The sequence below is a fragment of the Simochromis diagramma genome, unplaced genomic scaffold, assembly GCF_900408965.1.
Source record: "Simochromis diagramma unplaced genomic scaffold, fSimDia1.1 OVJJ01000308.1, whole genome shotgun sequence".
Taxonomy (NCBI): domain Eukaryota; kingdom Metazoa; phylum Chordata; class Actinopteri; order Cichliformes; family Cichlidae; genus Simochromis; species Simochromis diagramma.
The window spans coordinates 669,485-692,379 of record NW_024386785.1 but is presented as its reverse complement, the minus strand read 5'-3'; the positions used below and the strand labels follow the sequence as shown (position 1 = coordinate 692,379).

Sequence of the window (22,895 nt, the reverse complement as noted above, 5' to 3'; positions counted from 1 at the left end):
TGCACCAGTTTTTACAGTGTATTTATCTATGATGAGCTATTCTGGTTTCCTGCAGTCACCCCTGCCTCGTTCTCTGACCCTGCTCGCCCTCCTGTTTAAATAATCCTGAAAACATGATGAGTATAATAAGAGCAACATGAAAATTAACATTAAAATTTCAATTCAAGGGTTAACCAACTAGCCATAAACTATGCATTTTATTTTCATGTACTTTCTTCTTCTGTGCTTTGTCCGAGCATCCATGCTCGCCTGGCATGTGGAGGCTTCTGTAAATGCAGCTGAGTTGAGACTGAAAACCGAGCCTTTCACGGAAACTTTGACTTTTGGAAACGGCGATGGAGGCGCACGTGTTTGCTGGGGCGCTAAGTGTTCCACTCTGATTTGTGACACTCTTATCATATGATGCTTTTTGAGAAGATAACAAAGACATCAGCCTTGACTAACACGCAGGATGAATAACAGGCGTTGCTGACCTTGATGTCTGGCACCAGCTGTTGCCATTCAACTTTGCCTTTTATCATTCTGCTTCTGCATCTGTGCTTAGGAGACGTGGCTCGGTGTACGCGATATGTTCTTAGGCGCGTTAGTATGGACGGAGACTGGCTTGATTTTAAAAAGGTATCATGGACGTGTCCGTAGCACTTTCCCATGCCTGAGCTTTCTTAAGCTGCAGTGTGCAGAGCTCTCAGGGTCAACAGAGAGACAGATAGACAGGCTGACAGAAGCTGATCTGAATTCAGCAGATCAAACATGAATTTATTTTCTCTCTGAGTCTTTTTCCTCATTTTTTACTTTAACGCTCCGTCGCCTCCAGCGCTCTCTCTCGCCTTCTTCTGTCCTTCTTATAACCTCTCTCTCTTTTTCTTTCTTCCAACTTTAACTCTCCCTCTCATTTTACTTTCTGACAGCCTACAACTCTCTCTCTCTCTCTCTCCTCAGCAGCATGAATTATAGATGAAGCCCCCCTCCCCACCCATCAGGCTGAAGGAGGAAGTGATTAGCATACAGACTGACTGTGTGAGGATGATCAGTATTACCATGGAAATGTTGAAGCATGTGTGCCTCTTGCTGTGTGTGTTCGGCACCGTGTGTTTGTGTGTCCCGAGGCCTCACTGGCTGTTTCCCAGCATGCACTGGGGGGGAAGTTAAACAGCGAGTTTCAGTCTGTACCAACACGCAGCAGGAGGGAGGGTAGAGCGAGCACGAGTTAACCAGGAGAGAGAGAGATGAATAGTGTTTTGTATCAGAGGAACACACTCTGTAAAACATGTCAGAGGCTCTTATTAATTTTACTGGGGCAGAAAATCTTGTTTTCCTGAGAGATATGAAGCCAAACTGACCGTGTAAAGTCCTCTTGAAGCTTTGGACCGAACTGAAGTTGGCTGAAAGCTACACAGGGCTAGCCGAACTCAGATTAGCCTCTTCTGTCCTTGCTGGTTTGAAGCCTTCACTTTTTCTTCATCAGCCCAGCTGCACAGAGATTTTTTAAATTCATTTTCTTTTAAAAAACTGTTACACTCAGTAGTCTGCTTTTATTTATCTACTCCAACTTCAGCTTTTATCTGACCAGCTCACCTAGGTTCAAATCAGCTGTCACATCCAGTTCCTATTCTTCATGGCAGGACGGCACCGGGATGTGCATATCAGCCGATATGAGCCCTGCTGACTGATATCTGCCCGTCACACTCAGGGTAGATCATGCCATTTTAAGCGACTGCCCCCTGTTGGAAAATGAGTTTGCATCAAGGACACTGCATTTGGTTGGTTTTAATTCTTATCTTTGAGAACAGTGATCTCCAAATGGTGTGCCTTGAGGCAAGTGCAGGTGTACCTTTGCGGTCTGAGATGGTCTTTGACCCATCGTTTTTTGTATTTGGACTCATAAGGTCTTATGTTTAGCTTGATTCCTAGTGTATATATATCCCCAGTTACAGGTATTGTTTGTTTTTGTACTCAGTTTTGTCTCTTTAGGTCTATATTTACAGTTCTCCGCCTCCCGCATGTTCCCTAGTACCCTGTCTAGCCTTCGTCTCTGTGTTAGCTGTTCCCGTAATGTTATTTCCTGTTTTATTTTGGTAGCCTTTGTCTCTGTATTTAGTATTCAGTTTTACTTTCCCAGCCTCGTTACCTCGGTCGTGTGTTCCCTACAGCTATGTTCACCTTACCAGAGTGTCTCTGTGTATTTGTAAAAAGTGTCTGTGTAGCTGTGGGATGGTTATAAGACTGTGGCACATCAAAGGCCCCGCTTGACATTGAGGTGTTTCATATACAGGAGCATCGATTACAACCACAACTAACCACCTTTGCACAGGACCTAAAACCAAATGAAAGAGAGAGAGAGAAAAAACCTTGTCAGTTGACACATAAAGCCACCTCTTTTATGGCTTACTATGAGTGAATAACTTGACTTATACTCACATGGTGCCAAGCAAATGGCACCAAGTATCAGTGATGGAAACATGGCCCACTGCTATAAAGCACTGGGTATGAACCAGATTCAGTGAGACTGTTTGTGTGATTGAATTAAGGTATCTGATAAAGGGATGAAGGAGAAGCTGTCAAACGTGTCTTAAAATGGCCTTGAAGTTCACATTGTAGTTTGTCCTTTGTGGGCACAAAACGCATTAAAGCTGCTGTGTTTAAGCTGCTGTTCACACTAACCGTGGTGTACCGCAAGGTTCAATTCTAGGTCCTATTTTTATTTAATTTCAATTTCATTTCCATTCAGCTAAATCTTAAATCTTTTTTCTTCGCTACTCTCACAACATACAGATGTGTGGACTAAAATGTTTTCAGTCTCATATCCACAGGTGTATAAAGTCAAGCACCAAGCCATGCCGATTGCCTTTATAATGAGTCACTATTAACAGGTCACTGAACTCGAACGTGGAAAGTGTTTAAGAAGCACAGAAATTCTGCAGAAAAGTTAAAGAGTGTTGTTACCAAGTGCTGAGCTGCACAAAAACTACACACCAGGAGCTTCATGGCTGGGTTTCTGTGGTGATGAGGTGTAATGTGTAGGTGACCCAGTAGGTTTGTCCATGCAGTGTACCTTCCCATGAGTTTCGGTGACCTTAAGAGCCTAATTGCTGTTTCCCACCATGTTAGTCTTTTCTTTTTTCCAACTCAACTTTACCCGCGCCCATTACCCTGACCCTGGTCCACATAAGTGAAGCCCATTGCCAGGATCTTGTGAGCACAAGTTGATTCAGCTTTGAGGCACACATCAAAGAAGCCGCCTGGTCTTGTTTCAATTAAATCACAGCTTTCACTGTCATACCTGGAAAAAGTCATCCCCATGTTTGTTTTCTCCAGGCTTGGCTACTGCAACTCTGTCCACACTCGTATAAACACAAAGTTACTCTCTCGCCTCTGGCTCATTCAAAATGCAACAGCTGGGGTTTTATTGGTTTTGGTGGACTGCAGAGCTTCACCCCAGTCCTGACTTCTATGCTTTGACTATCTGTAAGTTTATAGAGTCAACTTGTAAGATTTTGCTGATCCCTTTCAAAGTACATCTGGGTCTGAGCCTGAGATACATACCAGATATGTCGATCCTCCTGGGTGGTGACTGTGCTTTTGCTATCAGGGCCCTCGATTTTAGAACAACCTGCCTGAGGAGATACGACTGATGAAATCAGTAACCTCCTCCTTTAAACAACTTCTTAATTCATGTTTTCATAGACCTTCTTTTATGTGATGTCATCACATGTGATGTATTAACAATACTGTTAATCAATGTTAATCGGGGCTTAATGTTCGGCTTTCTGTTTGAAATCACCCTCTGAGTGTTATATGTATATGTATATACTAGGATGCAGATTTTTATTTTGAAAATTGCAAACAGTACTGACCCAGAATTTCACAATCGGTGCACGCCTGGTGTATCGTCTCCCTCAGGCTCCAGCTGGATTAAGAGGAAAAATCCTGATGATTTATTTTTTGGTTTGGAGGTCCCAGGCTCTAATCAGAGGCACGCCACAGCACAGTAAAACCCACAGTTTGTGGTATTTTCTGAGACTACAGATGTAAATGAGTTTTTCTTCCTCTGATTTGCATGAAGCTGAATCAGATCTGATGTGTGACTGTTTTGACGTGTCGAGAAAGCAAAAGAAAGTCCTCTTTGTTGCTGAACTGTGAATATTGTTAAAAAGAGGATATGCGCTGGCTGTTTGTGTGGAAATGTGAGTTAAAGATCTGTTTTGCTGTCGAGAAAAAGACGACTGATTGAAAGCGTTCAGAGGAAATTCTGAGGCTTGTGGTAAAACCTTTGACCACATTAGTGCTCAAGATTAATCTGATTGACCTTTGTTAAAAAAAAGGAGATTAAAAAACATTTTATTGGGAGTTTGATGATCAAATGTCATAACTGTGAGTTTATGTCATGGATAGAATTTGGCTTTTCTAACTGCTGCGGTTTGATTTAGACCTGATGGTTGTTTGAAAGACTGGATATTTGCCAGGATTATTTGATGTTGTCTTTAAGCAAAAAATATACAGATTTGCAAAAATGTTTCCAAACAGTTCCTCCTGCGCGTGGTTCTGCTCAAGTTTTTTTGGCCCCACTATCTGAAAATACCAGTCAAAGAAAACCCCTGGGCTTCTCTTTATAAGGTAAAAATGAAAATCAAAACAGATTATATCTGAACTGAAAATGTTTACACATTATTACACCGATGGACAAGCTAAGCTGTTTGTGTGCATTCTCTCCATATTTTGAGTATCTAAACAGGCGTGTTTTCCAACACATACTGGATAGAACCATGTGGCAACCACTTGGGACAGAGATATGAAGTCCAAGTAGAAGCGCCAAAAACTGTAGTGCAAATGGCCTCTTGAGGCTGGCTCAAAAAGCGAGTCAGCCCCCATAGACTCCTGTGTTAAAATGCCCAGATCTACAGTACAAATAAACCTGCTTTATCCCTTCATAATCACACACACACACACACACACACACTCATTTTCATATCTTAGTGAGGACATCTCATTGACATAGTGCTTTCCCTAGCTCCTTACCCTAACCCTAACCATCAATAATGAATGACTAACCCTAACCCTCAGCCTAAACCTAACCATAACCTAATTGTAACCCTGACACTAAAACCACATTTTGAGCCTCAAAAATGCCGTCAAATCCCTGGGGATTGCAGAGATGCATAATTCAGTGCCAGCTGATGTCGCCTGAAACCCCTCTGTACATCCTGTTGGTAAATCTTATACATAACATTTTATTTAAGCTGTTCAACATAGGGTTACTGGTACCTCTGCATGCCACTTTGCAACCTTACCTCCACCCCCAGCTTGTCTCAGGCCATTCATGCTATCTTTGACTTTATCAATAACACAGCCATTGTAATAATACATGCTCTGCTCTGTGAGTAGGTGGTGCTACTCTCACTGCCTTCTGGCTTTCCATTTAAAGCCACACAACCAATTAGAGATGACTACAGATGGAATAACAAAAATATCATCAGCACTAATTAGCAGGTTTTGTGTTAGTGCCAGTCACCCCTGCAGTCTACGAAGGCTGATAACGTAGTACTCCACCCTCATCAGTATATGGTTACTTCTGCCTTCCACAAAACAAACCCCATAACAGCTAACTAATTGCTGACCGTGTCTGTTGTAGGCGGCCTGTGAATAAAACCGTTTGAATGTTGAGCATTGGAAGAACACTTTTTGTGCTGCTTGAAATTTCATCTTTAAATAGTGAATCTTTCTCCTCGTTTCGGCTGTATAGTAAATCAGCTTGTTTCAGGTGAAGTGAAGGCGGAGGCTGTTTGTAGCAGTAGTGGGAGAGCTTGAGGAAAGATCGTGGATTTATCCTCAGGAGAAGAGGAATGAGGTCTGAGCCGTGATTATTTAACAGGAATATTTTACACTTTGACAGAGTGATGCAACCTGAAGACACAGAAGGACCCGCAAGATTGAAACCAGTTTGACACCAGTTTAAAACTCCACTCTGTCATAAAAACCAAACAACCCACCAGAGGTTTGAGTCGTTTCACAGCGTTGCCGTGGATACCGGTTTGTTGCCATGGTGATGTTACTACAGGCAACTACAGTTTGACCGCCAGATGAAAAGTGTGAAGCAGCAAAAATATTTTATTAATAACTTCAGAGAGAGAAAGAGAAACGGTGCAGAGAGTCTGCAGGGCTGAGCCTCACCTGCTCAGGTGTATTTTACATATTTAAGATTTTTTTTTTCTTTTTGGGGTATGAAATAGATCCGTGTTTCTCCACCTTAATCTGAGACAGTCATGGTTCAGTTCTGCTCTGAAACTCGGGCGAGGTTTTCTGCTGCAGGGGAGAAAGTGGAAATAAGATGCAATCACAGCTTTGAGTTTTGTATTCAGACAGACCGCTGACTTTCTGTGGGCGGACGGTGAAGCGAAGAAGACATTCTTTAGTGGATTTCAAATTTTACAGTGAAGTTCAGATCTGGGGTCAGTTTCTGCACAATTCAAAAATCTACAATATTGTCTTGTTTCAGTTTCTCGGAGGGTTTTATTTCATTTCCTTTTTCCACCAGATTGCCCCGTAAAGGGAATATCTTTAGGGTTTGGACAGATAAAACAAGAAAAACAAGTTTTGTCTGTTTTTGACCAGCGGGCAGTGAGATTAACTGCAAGTGGGCCTGCTGACCAGTGAATAATCATAAGCAGCTGCTTTCCACAAGTTTTAATTCTCCTGAACTTTAATCTGTTTCAGGTAAAGAGGAGCTGCCATGTTGGCCTCCTCCATCCCCCCGTCACTCCTCCTCTTCCTCCACATCCTCTCCCCTTTCTCCCAACCTGTGGATGCCTCGAAACATGTGGAGTTGAAGGGCGCCCCCCTGTCGCACCTGCTCCTGGATCCTGGAGCGGGACATATTTATGTGGGCGGGGTCAATAATCTGTACCAGCTGACCACTGGCCTCGAGGTGTTGTTGCACGTAAAGACCGGCCCTTACCGGGACTCCCCAGAGTGCCTCCCACCAATCGTGCTCCAGGAATGCCCATCAGCCAAGGACACCGACAACTACAACAAACTGCTGCTGATGGAGACGGGGCAGGGGGCGGAGCCAGGGAGTCTGATAGTCTGTGGATCACTGTTCCAGGGAATCTGTGAAAAGAGGTACGTCAGTTTACTGTGCTAGTTTTCCTCACTGTGTTCCCAGAGTTTATCCAAATACATTTTTCTCACACTGTATCTGTTCTTTGCATGTATCAACGGTGACTGATGTCTGGATCAGCCAAAACACGTATGAAGAATGACTTTTCTGTCCTGTCTTTCTCTGCAGGAGTCTGTCCAATATTTCTCAGCTCATCTATCAGACGTCCAATCCCGTTGACACTCAGTACGTCGCAGCCAACGCTCCAGGTGTCTCCACTGTTGCCGTGGTAATAACCACGAAAAATAAGCAGGAAGGGGGTGGGGATGGTGACGTGCTGCGTCTGATGCTGGTTGGTCGAAGCTACACTAGCAAAGGCCCTGGTGACATCCCACCAATCACGACACGGCGGCTGTTTCCAGTTGTTCCACCACGCAGAGCGTTCTCTCAGGAGGAGGAGCTTGGAAAACTTGTTGTAGGAAGTTACTCCGATTACAACAACCACTTTGTGAAGGCTGTTGTCCATGGCAACCATGTCTACTTCCTGTTCTCACGGCGGCACAAGAAGGAGTACCGGACTTATGCCTCTAGGCTCTGCATCTCTGATCGTAGCTTCTACTCGTACGTTGAGGTGCCGCTGCTGTGCCAGGGCGGGTATAACCTGGCACAGGGGGCATGGTTAGGCAACCACTCAGGTGAACCCCACCTGTTTGTCGTCATGGCAGCGGGGCAGGCGTCCACGCCCGTAGCAACAAATCGTTCAGCTCTCTGCGTTTATGGCATGGCGGAGTTAGACACAATGTTGCGGAGAGCACAGGAAGTGTGTTACACAGAGGGAGGACAAGGCAGCGGTGGAAAGGAGGAGGCCTACATCGAGTACGGCGTGTCATCAAAATGTCTCAAACTGCCGAAGGTAAACTCACAAACACCTGAGCAGTGTTGGGGTGATTAACAAAGTAATCTATGAATTTGTCCCCAGAGAAAGTACTCATTACGTTACTTTCTTGCTACTCTGTAACGTGACCTGAAACACAATGTAAACCTGAGGCTATGTAAGAACACAAAGTCGACATAACAAAGTTTGAAACCAGCTCAATGAGACTTCAAAGTCATTGCCACGATGATTTTGCTGTAGAAACATGAACAGAAGTGGAGGCTGCGTCACTTAATCGCTGCCTTTGTTACCTGTTGAAGCTCAGGCTCTGGATGCAGGCCTGGGGTCAGCATACGCTCAGCTTTAACATCACACTGGCTTCTTCGTTAGCTCTGTATTAGCATGCTGTCTGTGCAGATGCTCACAAAGAGTCGATGTTAGCGGTATAACACTGTCATTTTTTGTCCTGGACACAGTTTGCACTTTATATAATCATGCTCTTGTAATAAAAGCAATTTCCATATCACCACTCAACAAATGTTGTTGACCACTAAACCATTTCCCTCCTCCTTGTACACAATCAAAACGAGGTGTTTGTTTTTTGCGTAGGGGTGCAGAAGAAAAAGTGAATGTTTTTTTCTTTCTATCTGCTCAGTGTGCACAGAACTAAAGAACCTTTGTAATGCAAGTAATGACATAATTGCAACTGTAGTGCAACTACTGAATTTTGTACAGTAACTCATTACATTACTGCATGACTGAAAAATATAATGTGGTACCAGTAACATGTTGCACCCAGCATTGGCACTGGGGGTGGCTGTAGCTCAGGAGGTAGAGCAGGTCATCTACTAATCAGAAGGTTGGTGGTGTTCATACCAAATATCCTTGGGCAAGATACTAAATCGATACTCTTCGATGCATCCGTCGGAGAATGAATGCTGGATGTGTATCGATGCATCCGTCGGAGAATGAATGGATGTGTTAATATCAGTTCTACGTTGAAAATATATATGAATGGACTGATGCCAAAGCTTCAGTTCAGACCACAAAGTCAAGCTTATTTGTAATCAGCTGATTTCAACTGGTAAATCTCATATAGGACATGCTTTTAAGCTGCTTTTCCCCTCCCAATGGTTGCTCTGATCTGCAAGTCACTTTGCAACCCACCTCCACCCCAAGTCCTTAATTTCATGTTTTTTTTAATAAAGTTGACCAATCTGTTGTCTTTGCTGCTGCTCTCAGAAGTAGGTCCAAGCAAAGAGCGATAGAGCCAAATATAAACTCCAGATACTGCAGATGACAGAGTTAGAGTTACTGCTAGTAATGAGAGTGCAGTACAGAAGTGTGGGTGACAGTTGAAAACAATGGGACAGTAAACTTGTTCCAATGAGAGTCCAAAGATGATCCCACGGATCGCTGAGGTCCTGGTCGGCCAAGTGGGACATCGTATGACATCACATTTTACATGTGATGACATCACAGATTAGCAGCTGCTTTAGGCAAGAAGCTGTCGATGGTTGTCATCTGCCTCGCTGCTGACCTTAATACTATGTGTGTGTGAGTGAGTGTGTGTGTGGATTAGAGTGGTTATCTTCAGCATCTGGACTTATCATCAGACAGCTGCCACTCAAACACAGAGCTTGTAACACAGAGCTGACCCACATAGAGCAAAAACACACAGATTAAAGTGACAGGCTGAGTGGAAAAAAGCACGAGTTTTAAAGGTGAATGGAAGCAATATTGTTTGTGTTTGTTTGTGTTTAGAGACGTAAACAGATAAAGCAGGGCTGACCACATACCTGTGTTCACTGGCTTCTCTCTCTCTGTTTATTCATCTACCAGGTCTCTCTCTCAGAGTACCCCTGTGGAGGGGAACACACCCCCAACCCCATCGCTAGCGCCGTGCCCCTCAAAGCCACGCCCATTGTCAACTCCACTATACAGCTGACCGCTGTCACCACAGCAACTGAGGCGGGCCACACCATCGCTTTCCTGGGAGACAGAAAGGGACAACTGCAAAAGGTGACACCACCAACATGTTTTACAGCCGTTTCACACATGAAGTAGACGGCGTCGGTTGGGCCATTGACCTCAGTTACCCTTTCCCACATGTCCCACACAACAGCTGAAATGGTGCAGATTGTGGCTGAACATGGAGCGATAAGACACATGATGCTTAATCTCCCTGCTGTGAATTTAGCAGACAGTTACTTGTAGTATAAAACCGTTTGTACTCTCACATGAAAAGTTTTGGGGTGCAAATGCATATATGAATAATGCTTAATTGAACAGGCTTCAGACCCCTCCACTCTAATGGAGCTGCTAAGAGACCAGCTGGTGAGACTGGTTTTTACTTGGCAGTGAAAAGGCCTGTTTAGGCGTTTGTGTCTCCATCTCTAGCTACAGGGAGGAATCAGCTGTTTCCTGTTTATGTTGTAACTGGAAGGTCTGAAGAGAAGCACCAGGAAAATGATCACACACACACACACACACACACACACACACACACACACACACACACACACACACACACACTGAACAGAGCAGCTTGTAGCCTGAAGCTCTTTATAAGCAACACAATGATACACTCTATGTATGCGTGTGTGTGTGTGACTAACAGGCGTTTAGCTCGAGGGTGTGGTGCGTTTGGGAAGAGTGGGAAGGGTCACATGGGAGCATGCTCAGACTTTTGTTGTTGATTGGTGATTGGTCTCTCAGGTGCAGTCTGGTAAGAATCCAGCAGGACACCCCTGAAGCTTTTAACTGGGTGTAAGTGTGTGTGTGTGTACTTGTACATGTGGCTTATGAGGACCCAGTCTTACACATTGTTAGAGAGGACATTTGAAAAGTGATGAGATTCTGTACCCAATTGTTCTCGCTGCGGGACACCTTAAGAGGCATTTTTTTTCCATTTCATTTCGAAGTTTTTATCAAGTTCAAGTTTAGGGTAAGGGTCCTGGGAATGCACCGTGTGACTCATAGTCCTCGCAAAGTTAGAAGGACAAACTTGTGTGCGTGTGTGCGTTAATGAGCTCTAATCCTGCCTCGGAGCCTCAGCGAGGTAAACAGCAGAGCTTTGATTCTCCCCGTTAATATTTAATCACACACACTGTAAATGTTTCAGGGCCTCCTGCTGGATCCTTACCCAGAGTGCACCTGAGGGACCAATAACCAATCAACAACAAGAGGCATGTACAAGTGCAACACCACGTTTTTCGCGGCGAACCCGGGCACATGTTAACTGTTGTGCTTCTGTTGGGATTGTGAAATAGTGAATCTATCAGAAAGGTGCTCAAGCACCAGTTTCTCCAGCATGTGACGCTCCTGCAGTGTTTCTGTGGGCGTGGCACCCGAGGCTATCCGAACTAAAGAAACACATATGCACATGTTTTCCTCCTGCACTTTAACATATCTAAAGGCAGAGTCCCCGCACTTGTTTTGAATTTTTGTGCGGATGTATACTAGAAGCACAGTGACTCCTGACTCCTCTGCTTGTAAAAGGACTTCTAGTTATATAGAAATCGATGTGAAAGCAGCTCTGGCTTCTTTGCCCTGTAGACTTTGTGGGCTCACTCACTTGTTTCAGGTCATTCAGGTCATTATGAGTGGGGGTGGCTGTTCTTCAGGAGGTAGAGAAAGTCATTTACTAATCAGAAGGTTGGTGGTTCAAATTCTGGCTGCTGTAGTCTGCATGTCTCAGTATCTTTGGACAGGATACTGAACCCCAAGCTGATCTCTGATGCGTTCAGCGGAGCATGAATGTGTGTGAATGTAAGATAGAAAGGACTCAGGTGTAGAAGAAAGTGCTTGTGTGAATGGATGAATGACAAATGCTGTAGGAAGTGCTTTGAATGCCCAAGTTGAGTAGATAAGCAGTATGTAAGAACTAGTCCGTCTACTGTTAAAACACAAATATGGTTCTTTTAAGTCAGAGAAGATAGTCTTTGTCTTTTTAAATTGTTAAACATAAATTAACCTGTGATGTCCTCAGTTTCCCAGTCAGAAAAATCCTTTCCTCATTGCATCCTGTTTAAAAGAAGAAGACGGTGATGATGAAAATGCTCAGCATTAAACTCCACTAAGCATTGTGTTTTTAGGTTATTGCAGTCTGCGGTGCAGAAGTGTCTCCTGAACTCAGATTTACACCCTGATGCCTTTAGGTGAAATCCAGGAGACAGGTTCGCATTTCTACAGGAAAAAGCAGTAACAGTACTTCAATTCTTCTAAAAAACTCAGTGTTTCACAAACTCACAGCTGTACACAAGAAACGTGACAAAAGTATTTGAGTGAAGATTGAACACAGAGGGATAAGAGAGACACTAAAGTCCTGCCATATCTTTATACTTGCACACAATTGACCAATCAGTGAGTGAAGTGGCTGAGATATGGTAGAGATTTCCAGAGTTTCTACTTTGTCAGGATGCTGCTGTTCCATCTCAGCAAGAATAAAAAAAGACAAAAATAAACTGGATGTGGCACAGCAGGATCGAGTCTGTTCAACCTCAAACGATCCTCCTTTCTGCATTTTTCACTGTCTGAATTGTTCTCTTTGTCACACGCTGCTGATAGTGGAGGTGCCTTGAGGGGTGTTGTCGGGGTGAAGCAGCTCCACCTGCTGGCGGGTCGTTGCTGCTGCCGCAGCGGCAGCAGGCGCTGCTGCTTTCATGTTGTCACTTTACTGAAATTAAATGTTGATGATCATCATTTTTACTTGTCACAACATTTCAGCTCTTAGACGTTTTATATTTGCTGACACGAGTTTCTCCGTCTTGAGTTAACTTTTTCAAAATACTTCACACAGTCGGCACAGCAGGAGTCCACATGAAAGGATCCCGTCTCATCGCTCGAGCAGGAAAGTCATTCAGTGACAAATACTGTGCAGCAGAGAAAGAGCGTTCTTTTGTTGTACTCAGAATAAATAAAGAATGAACAGTACACAGAGATGTGTGTTTGTGTTTTAGTGGCATTAGTACAGATCCAGAACATCTCAGGGTGTGGATGGAGTCAGCCAATTAGTGAAACTGGGATGGAATCAGCCAATTTTCCGCCCTTCACTGAGATCTACTGACAGCAGGGAGAGTCCGACCAGGGCCAACCTGTTTCTCTCTGTCTCCGTGTCTCTGATCTGGAAGTCAGTCATGCCATCTTAAGGGGTTTGTCAGTACCTGAAGTTGGAGACGCGAGGCTTGCTGTAGGAACCATGATTAGAGGAGGCACAGGTGTACCCCTCTGTGGATGTCTTTTCACCTGTGATGTTTAAAAGAGGCATTAGACATAGCGGGAGGACAATGATTCTCTTTTGTATTCATACCTTATGTTAGAAATCTGCTGTCAAGCTTTCTGCTTTTCTCCAGTCGTGTGTGTGTGTGTGTGTGTGTGTGAGAGAGAGAGTGTGTAGTTTACTATGGTTGTGGGGACCAAAATCCTGGTCCCCACAAGTTTGAAGGCATTTTTGAGACTCAAAATGTTGTTTTAGTGACAGGGTTACAATTGTAATCGGGTTATGGTTAGGTTTAGGGTCAGGGTTAGGCATTCATTTTTTATGGTTAGGATGAGGGGCTATGGAAAGCATTATGTCAATTAGATGTCCCCACAAGATATGAATACCTGATATGTGTGTGTGTAACAGAATGTGTAATTTGTTGTTTGGTATAAAGGACACAAGGAAAGGAGGTGAGGAAAGGGATTGAGGTTGCACAAACCAAACAACAGAACAGTGTCGGAATCTGTGGACTCACCTGTGTTGTTGTTTTTCAGGTGTTGGTGATCTCCAATCAGTCAGGCCATCTGTATGGCAGCGAGTTGGTGGACAGTGGCAGTGCCGTCAGCGCTGATCTCCTATTGGATGAGAGCCAGGAACATGTTTATGTTTTAACAAACAGCAGGGTGAGAGACAGTCGACCTCCTTCCTCAGTTCCTGTCTCACTTTCTTTTCTTCAGTTTTTTCCCCCTCCTCCTTCCTCCTTTTGTCCCCAATATCCAATCAGACGATCCATTTAAGAAAAAATGAAAACAAACTGTTTCCTGTCTTTCTCCCAGCTGTCGAAGGTTCCTGTGTCATCCTGTGAGAAACAGACAGACTGTCGCTCCTGTCTGGCTGTCAGAGACCCGTACTGTGGCTGGTGTGTCCTGGAGGGAAGGTAGGTCTACCTGTCGGCTGGTGGTTTGTAACTTTTCAAAAGTACATTTTTATTCTTTATATCTTTTTGTAAACTTTATGTAAACTTTTTACTTTTTTTGTAAAAAGTCTGACTGACAGTAGAAGAAGAAAGTGTAGTACATTTGGTTTGCTCACAGCAGCATCTGCACGTTGATGTGACATCGCTCTGACGCCGTTTTGCGTTTGGTTGTTTGTTGCTGTTACTAATCTGCAAATGTTTGTATTTTGTGCAGATGTTCCCGGAAACATCAGTGTCAGCGTCACCTGCAGCCCAACCACTGGCTCTGGAGCTTTGAACCAACCAGTCAGTGCGTGACAGTGCAGAGCCTGCAGCCGGCCAATCACAGCAAAGAAGAGCAGACGCAGGTAGGCTGCTGTTGTTTTGATCTGATTCTGACTGACAGCGTTATGATGCAGTCAGCCACTCCCGCAGTGATGACAGCCTGGGTCAGGGTACCCTTAGGTGTTGCTGGCAGGTGTCTGTATCAGTCCAGGTTGAAAGAAAACTTGAGGTGCTAGTTCAGCAGCTCTCTGATTGACTGAAGGTTGCTGATTCTGTTTCAACACAGTTGTGTTGTTGTGTTGGCTGTGTGTTATTGCAGAGGCACTGCAAGTCCAGCCAGTTCCAATCCTTCAGACAAGATTCACAGCAGCCGATGAACATCTGCAGCAGCTGTTTACTGCTGCAGCGCTGACAGGATGAACGAAACATCTTCATATTTAGTGCCTCACCGAGTATCTTCACAGGGTTTATAAGGATCAGCGCAAACATAGGAGTTATTGCGGTCTGAGTGAAATGAATTCAGACAATAACCGTGGTTGTGAACCTTTTAAGATTTTGTGATGTGAAGTAAAGTTGTTTATTTTTAAAATAGAAGGAGAAAAAAGTAACACTGTGAGCTTTTTCAGCCAGCACAGAAGTGGTTTTGTTCTCGTTTGTAAACCTAAAATATATAAATAAGTAAAGAAAAATAATAGAAAGACCCCAAACTGTCAATGGGCGTTTCTTTTTTTGACAGTAAGACAATGGAAGGATTGCTGATACGAGACACAGCTGCTCTAGAGACAGAGAGAAGCGTCCCGATGGAAAAGCAGTAACTGTGTTTCTGTGTTCGTCTCTCAGGTAACGCTGTCGGTCCCCCAGCTTCCCGCCCTCGCAAAGGAGGAGTCTCTGTCCTGCATCTTCGGGCTCCTCCCGCCTCAGCCTGCCATTGTCATGGGAAACAGCATCACCTGCCAATCCCCTGCCCCGGAGCACCTCCCACCTCTGCCCACAGGAAGCGGTGAGTAGGAACTGTGGGCGCGTTCCAATCCTCCATAATACCATCCTACTTAGCATGCCAGAAACAGATTTAGTGTGTCCCAGTACACAGTGTTTCAGAATGAGTCTGCCAAAAATATCAGGAGGTTTAACTGCATGTGAAGCGTTTTACAGCACGCAGCAGTTTGAGCGCCGGTGACAGAGTCCGAGCGCCGCACGCAGTGACAGTAAAAACGTCTTCATTCAGGTGTGCTACTGTGTAACTTCTGTCACCTCTCACCTGCAGATCACATGATCCTGCCCGTGTCACTGATGTTTGGTCATGTGACCGTCACAACGGGCAACATGACCTTCTATGACTGCATGGCTGTAAGCCGACTGAACCAGAGCTCCCAGTAAGTCACGTAGGCACAGTGACAGTGCTGTACGTTTATCTGAATCTAAATCAGTGATGGAGGAGACGCTGAAGGCCGTGGTGTGTGTTTCAGGTGTTTGGCGTGTGTCAGCAGTGTGTGGCGCTGTAACTGGTGTCCTCTGGATCAACTCTGCACTCACAACCACAGCTGTCCAAACCAGCACATCATCCTCAACCACAGAGTAAGACGGCCCGCTGCCCCGTCTGTCTCCATCTTTTTGTCTGTCAGCCTGTCTCTAACCCCGCCTCCTCTCTGTCCACAGGACTCTCCTGGTCCTACTTCCTGTCCGCTAGTCTACGACCTACAGAGCTCTGCTTTAGTTCCCATGGGCCTGAGCGCCACAGTGGTGCTGCGGGGACGAAACCTGGACGTCTACACTGTAAGTCCACGTCTCTGACCTCATTTCAGTCTGACGGGGATCTAAATGGAGTCTAATCGAATGGTCCCATTAACAGTTTAATGCAAAACACCAAAAAAACGTTTTTCATGTCTAAAACTGTAAAAACAGTCTTTGTTTGAAGTGGATGAACATAAGTCAGATCAGACTGATATTTCATGTTTCGACTGTCTGGTGCCGCAACATCTGCTGTAACCTCCCAAAAAGTGACGCTTAGCGTAACCAAGTTAGAGCTTTTGTTTCTTGGAGCCTGGTTGTTGTATCTGGTTGCACTGCTACACTGTTCTCTGTCTGAGTGTGGCGTGCACATAAACACGAAGCCGATCTGATGCTGTTCAATTTAGATTTATTTATATAGCGTCAAATCACAACAACAGTCTTCCTTAAGGTGCTTTATATTGTAAGATAAAGATCCTACAATATTACAGAGAAAACCCGAACAATCAGATGACCCCTATGAGTAAGTACTTGGTGACAGTGGGACAGAAAACCTCCTTTTTAGCAGGAAGAAACCTCCAGCAGAACCAGACTGTGGAAAAGAGCCAGAGATTAATCATAACTAACGATTAAATGCAAAGTGGTGAATGAACACGTAGAGAGGTGAGTGAAGAAGAAACGCTCAGAGACTGAAGAGTGTAGGAGTCTCTGTTAGTTTCCGTAAGCCTTGGCTCCTCATCGTGTTTCTACATCTGTGTCTGCAGCAGCTGTAGGCAGGCGTTTCCAGGAGTGCGTCAGGTCTTCTGGCTCCACAAAAAGGACATTTTTACTCGATATCTGCTTGTTTGTTAACAGCAGCGAGTTCGAGGCAGCTGAGAGAATCATAAATTCATTTTCAGTGTTTTAGTGTGAGCTAATTCTCAGGTTGCTGCTGCTGGATGGATAAATTAATTTCATTCTTATGTAAACTGACATTTATGAAGCCTGTGTTCAACTGCAATAACTCTGAATGTAAATAGTAAAAGGCACAGAATCCTCATCAGCAGCCTCAGTTACTTCTTCATCTTCAGAGCTGTTGTCATCAAAAAACCTCCAACATCAGATAAAAATTCAGCTTTGAACTAATCCTGAAAGCAGCTGCAGCTCCATCATGTTACTGTGATAATATGCACTTAAAAAGTATTGCTTTCAATTAAACGACCTCCTATATTATGTTCATCCATCAGTCTGCTAATAAAACGTAAGCGTGTGCTGCAATTTATGATTTGGGACTTTCGGTTGAATTTATTTAGGTTTAATCTTGGTTTACTCTTCTTAACTAGAAACAAGATCAACATGTGCAAAACCACCGCTTACTGACCAATCATTCCAATGCAGCAAAATCCTGTGAACCTCTGTGTGCAGATAGTGAGAGGGTCGATAGCAGGGATCTCAAATTCATTTTACATCATGAGCCACATACAGCCCACTGTGATCGTGGACTGAATCAGTGAAACTCCTCTTTCTGTCAGTGTAAAGTTTAACCACACACTTAACTCCTGAGATGCTTTAATACAACAAAAAAGTGCAAATTCAACAATGCATCTCAGTTTGTCTGTGTGATACAATAATGATACTTTTAGCTTAAATTGTAAGAAATTAATGTGTAAAACTTTTGTTAGCTCAGTGCACAGATTGTTTTTTCTTTTTTCATGTTTTTCCTGTGGACTCACTGTAAAAATCATGAATTCCTGTAGTAGTGAAAAAACGGGAATGTTCTGTTATTTAATTGTTTATATATATCGTATTTATTTTCGTGTAGTATGAATAGGCGTGGGGGAGGTTTTTATCAGTAGTACAAGCTCTAAAAACACAGTTAAAAGTCTAGATTATACACCCTCCTTCACATTTTCAAAGACTGGAATCAGTGGCAGGCTGATTCTAGCCCCCAGGATTTGTCTGGTACCTACTTTAAAGAGATTGGCCGTTTAGATGAAATGTAACCAGATAAGGCAAAGGTATCCCGGGTATGTTGAACTATTTTCGTGGTACCAGCCTTCGGGCGTTGGTCTGTTCTATTGACCTGAATCACTAAAATCAAACAGCTGAGTGTCTGTGTGTGGTCTCTCTGCAGGATGAAGCTCCGTATGTGTGTGTTGTTGAAATCGAAGGATCCCGGACTAATCTGACAGCTTCTGTGGAGAAAATGCACGACAACACGCACACCTTCACCTGCACGCAGCATCAAGTAAGAGACGCACGCAAACAGATAATTAGTTAATGGCAGTAACCACACAGCTGATATTTAAAATTCTGTCTGTCCACCTGTCCCACTGTCTGTAGTTTCAACATCCAGTCAGTCAACTTCAGTATTCTGCTCCTGTCTACCTGCGGAGAGGGGAACGACGCATTGATGCCTCACCTGGACTCCGACGTAAGAGCCTTACCTGTGTGCGGATGTAGTGCACACTGAGGGCGTGGGCCTCCTTTACTAATATTTAGACAAAAAATAAGTACACACATGAAATTACACTTGGATTCATGACAAGTTTCTAGTGTTTTTACTAGTGAATCAGAGTGTTGTGTCCCCTGAATCCTGAACTGTATGTGATACATAAAATAAACACAGACCAGGGGAAGAGGAAGCAGGGAAAGGGAAAGCTCCAACCTACGACAAAAGCCTTGCTGCAGTTACTGAAACCATATGTGGAATATTGCCAAGAAATGAAGGTTCAGCAGTAAGGATGAAAGGACTTCAATTTCATGGTTATTTCATACAGCTCTAATAGCAAAGCATTAGAAAATGAATGGTTTATAAATGTTAAAGCATTTTAATAATTCTAATTTAAACATTTGAAACTCAGATATTATCTTTATTAAGTCTTTGGATCTTTTTTATATAGTATAAAAGATCAATTGCTTATTAGAATTAGAAACGAGCAACTATAGATTTAACTCTATTTTTGATATTGTTTCTGGTATTAATATCACTACTAGTATTATTCAGTTTAAATATCTGCATTAACATTTTCTAGGACAGCTGTGTGTCATTCTATACCCGTGCATACAGTCTGAGTCTGTGTGAAAAACACTCACTCACACAGACTCATGCATTCACACAGTGATGAGGCCCACTGTGTTTGACCAAAGTCAGCATGTGGGTGAGGATGGGGGTTAATGTTTTCACAAAGACAGAAAGAGAAATGCATTCATGATATTTGTCTCCTTTTCTTATTAATATACAGTCCAGCTGTATGACTGCTCAGCTGGCCAATCAGATTGCTCACAGTGCAGGGCGGTGCCTAAAGAGTACGGCTGTGTATGGTGTCCTGGAAGCCCGGCCCCGAGCTGTGTGTACAGTCGAACCTGCTCCAGTAAACCTGCAGACACCTGCCCGCCTCCTCAGATCACAAAGGTGGGTCTCGTCAAAGTCCACGTAGAGGAAGTCCCGCAACTGTGCACCATACTGGATCAAATCCAGGCAGTAATTTTGATGCCCTGTCTGAGTGAACCTGGTATAACTTTAATTTCAGTGGTCACTGGGACCTAAAAACTGCATGTACAGAATCATCAGTCACGTCCAATAAAAGCAGCTTCAAAGGTGGTTATTGGCTATTTGGGGGCAGGACAGCTGCCATCTTTGTGTTCCTACAATTCTCCCGCAGATTTCCGTCTCTCGTCCTTTTATAATGATCGGAAGATCAGTCTGTGTGTCTGCAGAGCTCGTTCAAACTGTTTCTACCTGTCTGTCTGCAGGTGGAGCCTGCCTCCGGTCCTCTAGAGGGCGGCATTCTGGTGACGATCACAGGATCGAACCTGGGCATGAAGTATGAGGATGTGGTGGGCGGAGTCACTGTGGCGGGTATTCAATGCCTGCCTCAGTCTAAAGGTTACAAGATCTCCACCAGGTAACATGATGATTACATTAGTGTTTACGGGATTCGTTTATGCAAACGTTCAGCACATAACTGAATCACAGAGAGATGTGATGAGACCTCCCTTTCTGTCTGCTCTGTAACAAACCTGGCAGTCACCAGTTCAGCACAATAACATATCAATAACTGGGATTCTCGATGTCTTGATGATGATAGTCCAGAAGTTTTCAATCCAACAATATTCTTCTGAATGGTGTAAAACCACAGACACCCACTTGTAGACTGACGTAGCAGCCGTGACATCACCCACTGGTTAGTGAAGTCCCATTAAGAAGCCTCAAGTGAGTCTTTATGCTGTCGCCATCTTGGTGTTTTTAAACCATATGTGTGATCTGATGGAGAAACTGAGGCTCATTGGCATATGTTGCTGATTACGCCCCGGATAGTCCTCCTTTCTGACCCTAGTAATAACTATAATTTACAAAAAATTAACTAAATGTTTTATTCATTATTACTGGAAATCAGTGACTGAGCTGATGATGTCATCACAGTGTGGAAGCCCAGGCCTGTTTTCTCATGGACTTCCATACACGCTAGAACCTTTTAGCAGCAGAGGAGTCGCCCCCTGCTGGCCATTAGAAACCATGCAGGTTTAAGACACTTCTGCATTTTTACGATTTTATTTCGTACTGTGGATGTGATCACAAGGCTGTGTACTGACTTCTGACACGTGAAATGACCTGTTAAATCCAAACAGTTACAGGTCACCTTTTCGACATCATAATAAAATCAGAAACACTTCCAGCCATGCTTCAGTGCTCGATTGAGCTCATATGTCTCATATTAAAGCGCTGAAACAGTCTTCAGTGAACACCTCAAAACAGAAAAAGTCTAGAATCAGGTGAAATCCTCCAAGGATGCCACTCTAACGTGTCCTCTCTCATTTCCTTTCAGCAGCTCTAACATAGTCAAATATTCTTATTCCTGTCTGTGTGACACTAGCAGCCCGTTGAGTCACTTTTCTTTATTGCCCTAAGGAGCTCTACAACCTGTACAGCGCATAACGCCTCCCATCCTCAGAGCCTCGATTTAGATCAGGGAGAACCTTTAACAGGAGACAAATCTATCTGATGCTCACACAGGGAGAAAATTCAAACACAAGCTTTTATGGAGCGAAGCCTTTTTCTCTTCAGAACTGATTCTGTTTGAACTCACTCCCTCGGGAGCAAAATCTCCATTCTGATTTAGCCTCCGTGCTTTATTTGAATAAGCTATCAGATTGAAATCTTCCGCATGACTTTGTTTAATTTTAGAACACTTTCACCAACTCAGCCTCGGGGATTTCGTATCTTTAGGAACTTTGGGACCTGCTCCAAAGTTTAAAACTTTATCAGTTTAGTTTTGTGTTGTTATCTCAACTTCAGCTTGATGTTACCAAGTAAAGACAAACACGTTAACGCTTCCTCGAGGTTGGAACGAGGCTAAATAACAAGGGGAAAAAAAGAACTGGGTCACATCTTATTTGACCTTCATGGAAAATGTCACAAGGTCAAGAAAAGATGCAAAAGCTTGTGACAGTGAATTCTGTTTACGCTGGTCTTCCGTGATAAAACTACAATTTCAGTAGAGGGACTACAAAAACTTGTGTTCTTAGCTTGACGTTTTATGGAGGCTTTATAACTATGAACAATATAATGTAACATCAATGCTGGTGAAATAAAATGCTGGTATTAAGAAATATCGTTAAATCTAACATCTCCTAACCATTTTAAGGCTTTTAGCATCTCTGAAATAGAATTAATTGATGCTAATCCCGAAATATCCCAAATGAGAACATAGCCAGTGTAACACTGTAACCCTCGCTTCACTTTGATCATTTTAATTAAGCTTATTATATTTCTAAATCTGCATTACAGATAACACGCAGATTTTAATAAAAGGCTATTATAAGTTCAAAGCATATGCATTATTGTAAAAGATGGAAGCCGCAGCTGTAATTTACACGCTGGCCTCCATCATCGTGTCAGATATTTTTATCTTTGCTTTCATTAATAGTCTTATGGTGCACTCGTTGAATTGTGGGTTATCGTCATCTCCTTTGCTTCCATGAAGGATGCTCCAGTGCATTTGATAAATGAGATTCACAGGGTTTAACCAGGCTTGTTTATTATATGGTTGTCGCACAGGTACTTCTGGGTCACCTGATCCAGCCCTAACTATTATCTTAATCAGAAAGAAAATGTTTTAAAGAGTAAAAAGAGTGAGGATGAGACTGCTACAGCAGTTTAAAAATCTAGAAAGTTCTGAGGATGGTTACTTTGGTTCCTGAGTTGACTTTTTCCATTTCTATTCCAGTGTGGAACCAATCAGGTTCTGAGGTGTGACATCTGTCGTGTAGGTGTAGACAGACTGCAGTGAGTCGAGTGTGTCTTATAGCAGGGCTATGTTATCAGAATATGTGATTTTGACCTTGAAAATTGAGTTTCCAAAACAGTCACTGGATAAATAGATAAACACACACATAAGTGACACACGTCAGAAGAGTTGGGATGTGGTTATGGTGACTCAGAGCTCAAAGGAATAAACAAAAGTTGTTTTTTTCCCAGTGTTGTTCCACCAATAGGAATCTTCCACAGTCGGTACGCCAGTGTAGCTGTCCTCCTCTGCATGGAGACACACAAGCTCATGTTTGCTTTTTCTGTGTGTGTTTGTGTGTGTGCATCAGGGTTGTGTGCGAGCTGCAGCCTAGTGGGAAGCAGAAAGAAGGGCCCATCTTGGTTACTGTGGGAACAACTCGTGGGAGGTCAACAAAGATGTTCACCTATCAGGTAAGACTGAGTAGCCCAGTGTTACGTGGTATCTGGTCACCAGTATAAAGGTATATCTGATGTCTAACGTGTTGT

At 43.5% G+C, this 22,895-nt stretch overlaps 1 protein-coding gene across 4 annotated transcripts in view; it reads left to right on the top strand.

Moving 5' to 3' along the window:
• plxnb3 (plexin B3) overlaps nucleotides 1-22,895 on the top strand; it is a 92,250-nt gene that overhangs the window by 56,492 nt on the left and 12,863 nt on the right. For all 4 annotated transcript variants that reach the window (XM_040022623.1, XM_040022625.1, XM_040022624.1 and 1 more), the window contains 15 exons: nucleotides 6,712-7,116; nucleotides 7,283-8,006; nucleotides 9,810-9,989; nucleotides 13,725-13,853; nucleotides 14,007-14,107; nucleotides 14,361-14,493; nucleotides 15,251-15,410; nucleotides 15,675-15,783; nucleotides 15,877-15,985; nucleotides 16,067-16,183; nucleotides 18,252-18,365; nucleotides 18,461-18,551; nucleotides 19,363-19,532; nucleotides 19,874-20,025; nucleotides 22,718-22,820. In XM_040022623.1, coding sequence (XP_039878557.1) covers nucleotides 6,728-7,116; nucleotides 7,283-8,006; nucleotides 9,810-9,989; nucleotides 13,725-13,853; nucleotides 14,007-14,107; nucleotides 14,361-14,493; nucleotides 15,251-15,410; nucleotides 15,675-15,783; nucleotides 15,877-15,985; nucleotides 16,067-16,183; nucleotides 18,252-18,365; nucleotides 18,461-18,551; nucleotides 19,363-19,532; nucleotides 19,874-20,025; nucleotides 22,718-22,820 — 2,781 coding nt within the window. In that variant the 5' untranslated portion in view covers nucleotides 6,712-6,727. The remainder of the gene's footprint in view (nucleotides 1-6,711; nucleotides 7,117-7,282; nucleotides 8,007-9,809; nucleotides 9,990-13,724; nucleotides 13,854-14,006; nucleotides 14,108-14,360; nucleotides 14,494-15,250; nucleotides 15,411-15,674; nucleotides 15,784-15,876; nucleotides 15,986-16,066; nucleotides 16,184-18,251; nucleotides 18,366-18,460; nucleotides 18,552-19,362; nucleotides 19,533-19,873; nucleotides 20,026-22,717; nucleotides 22,821-22,895) is intronic.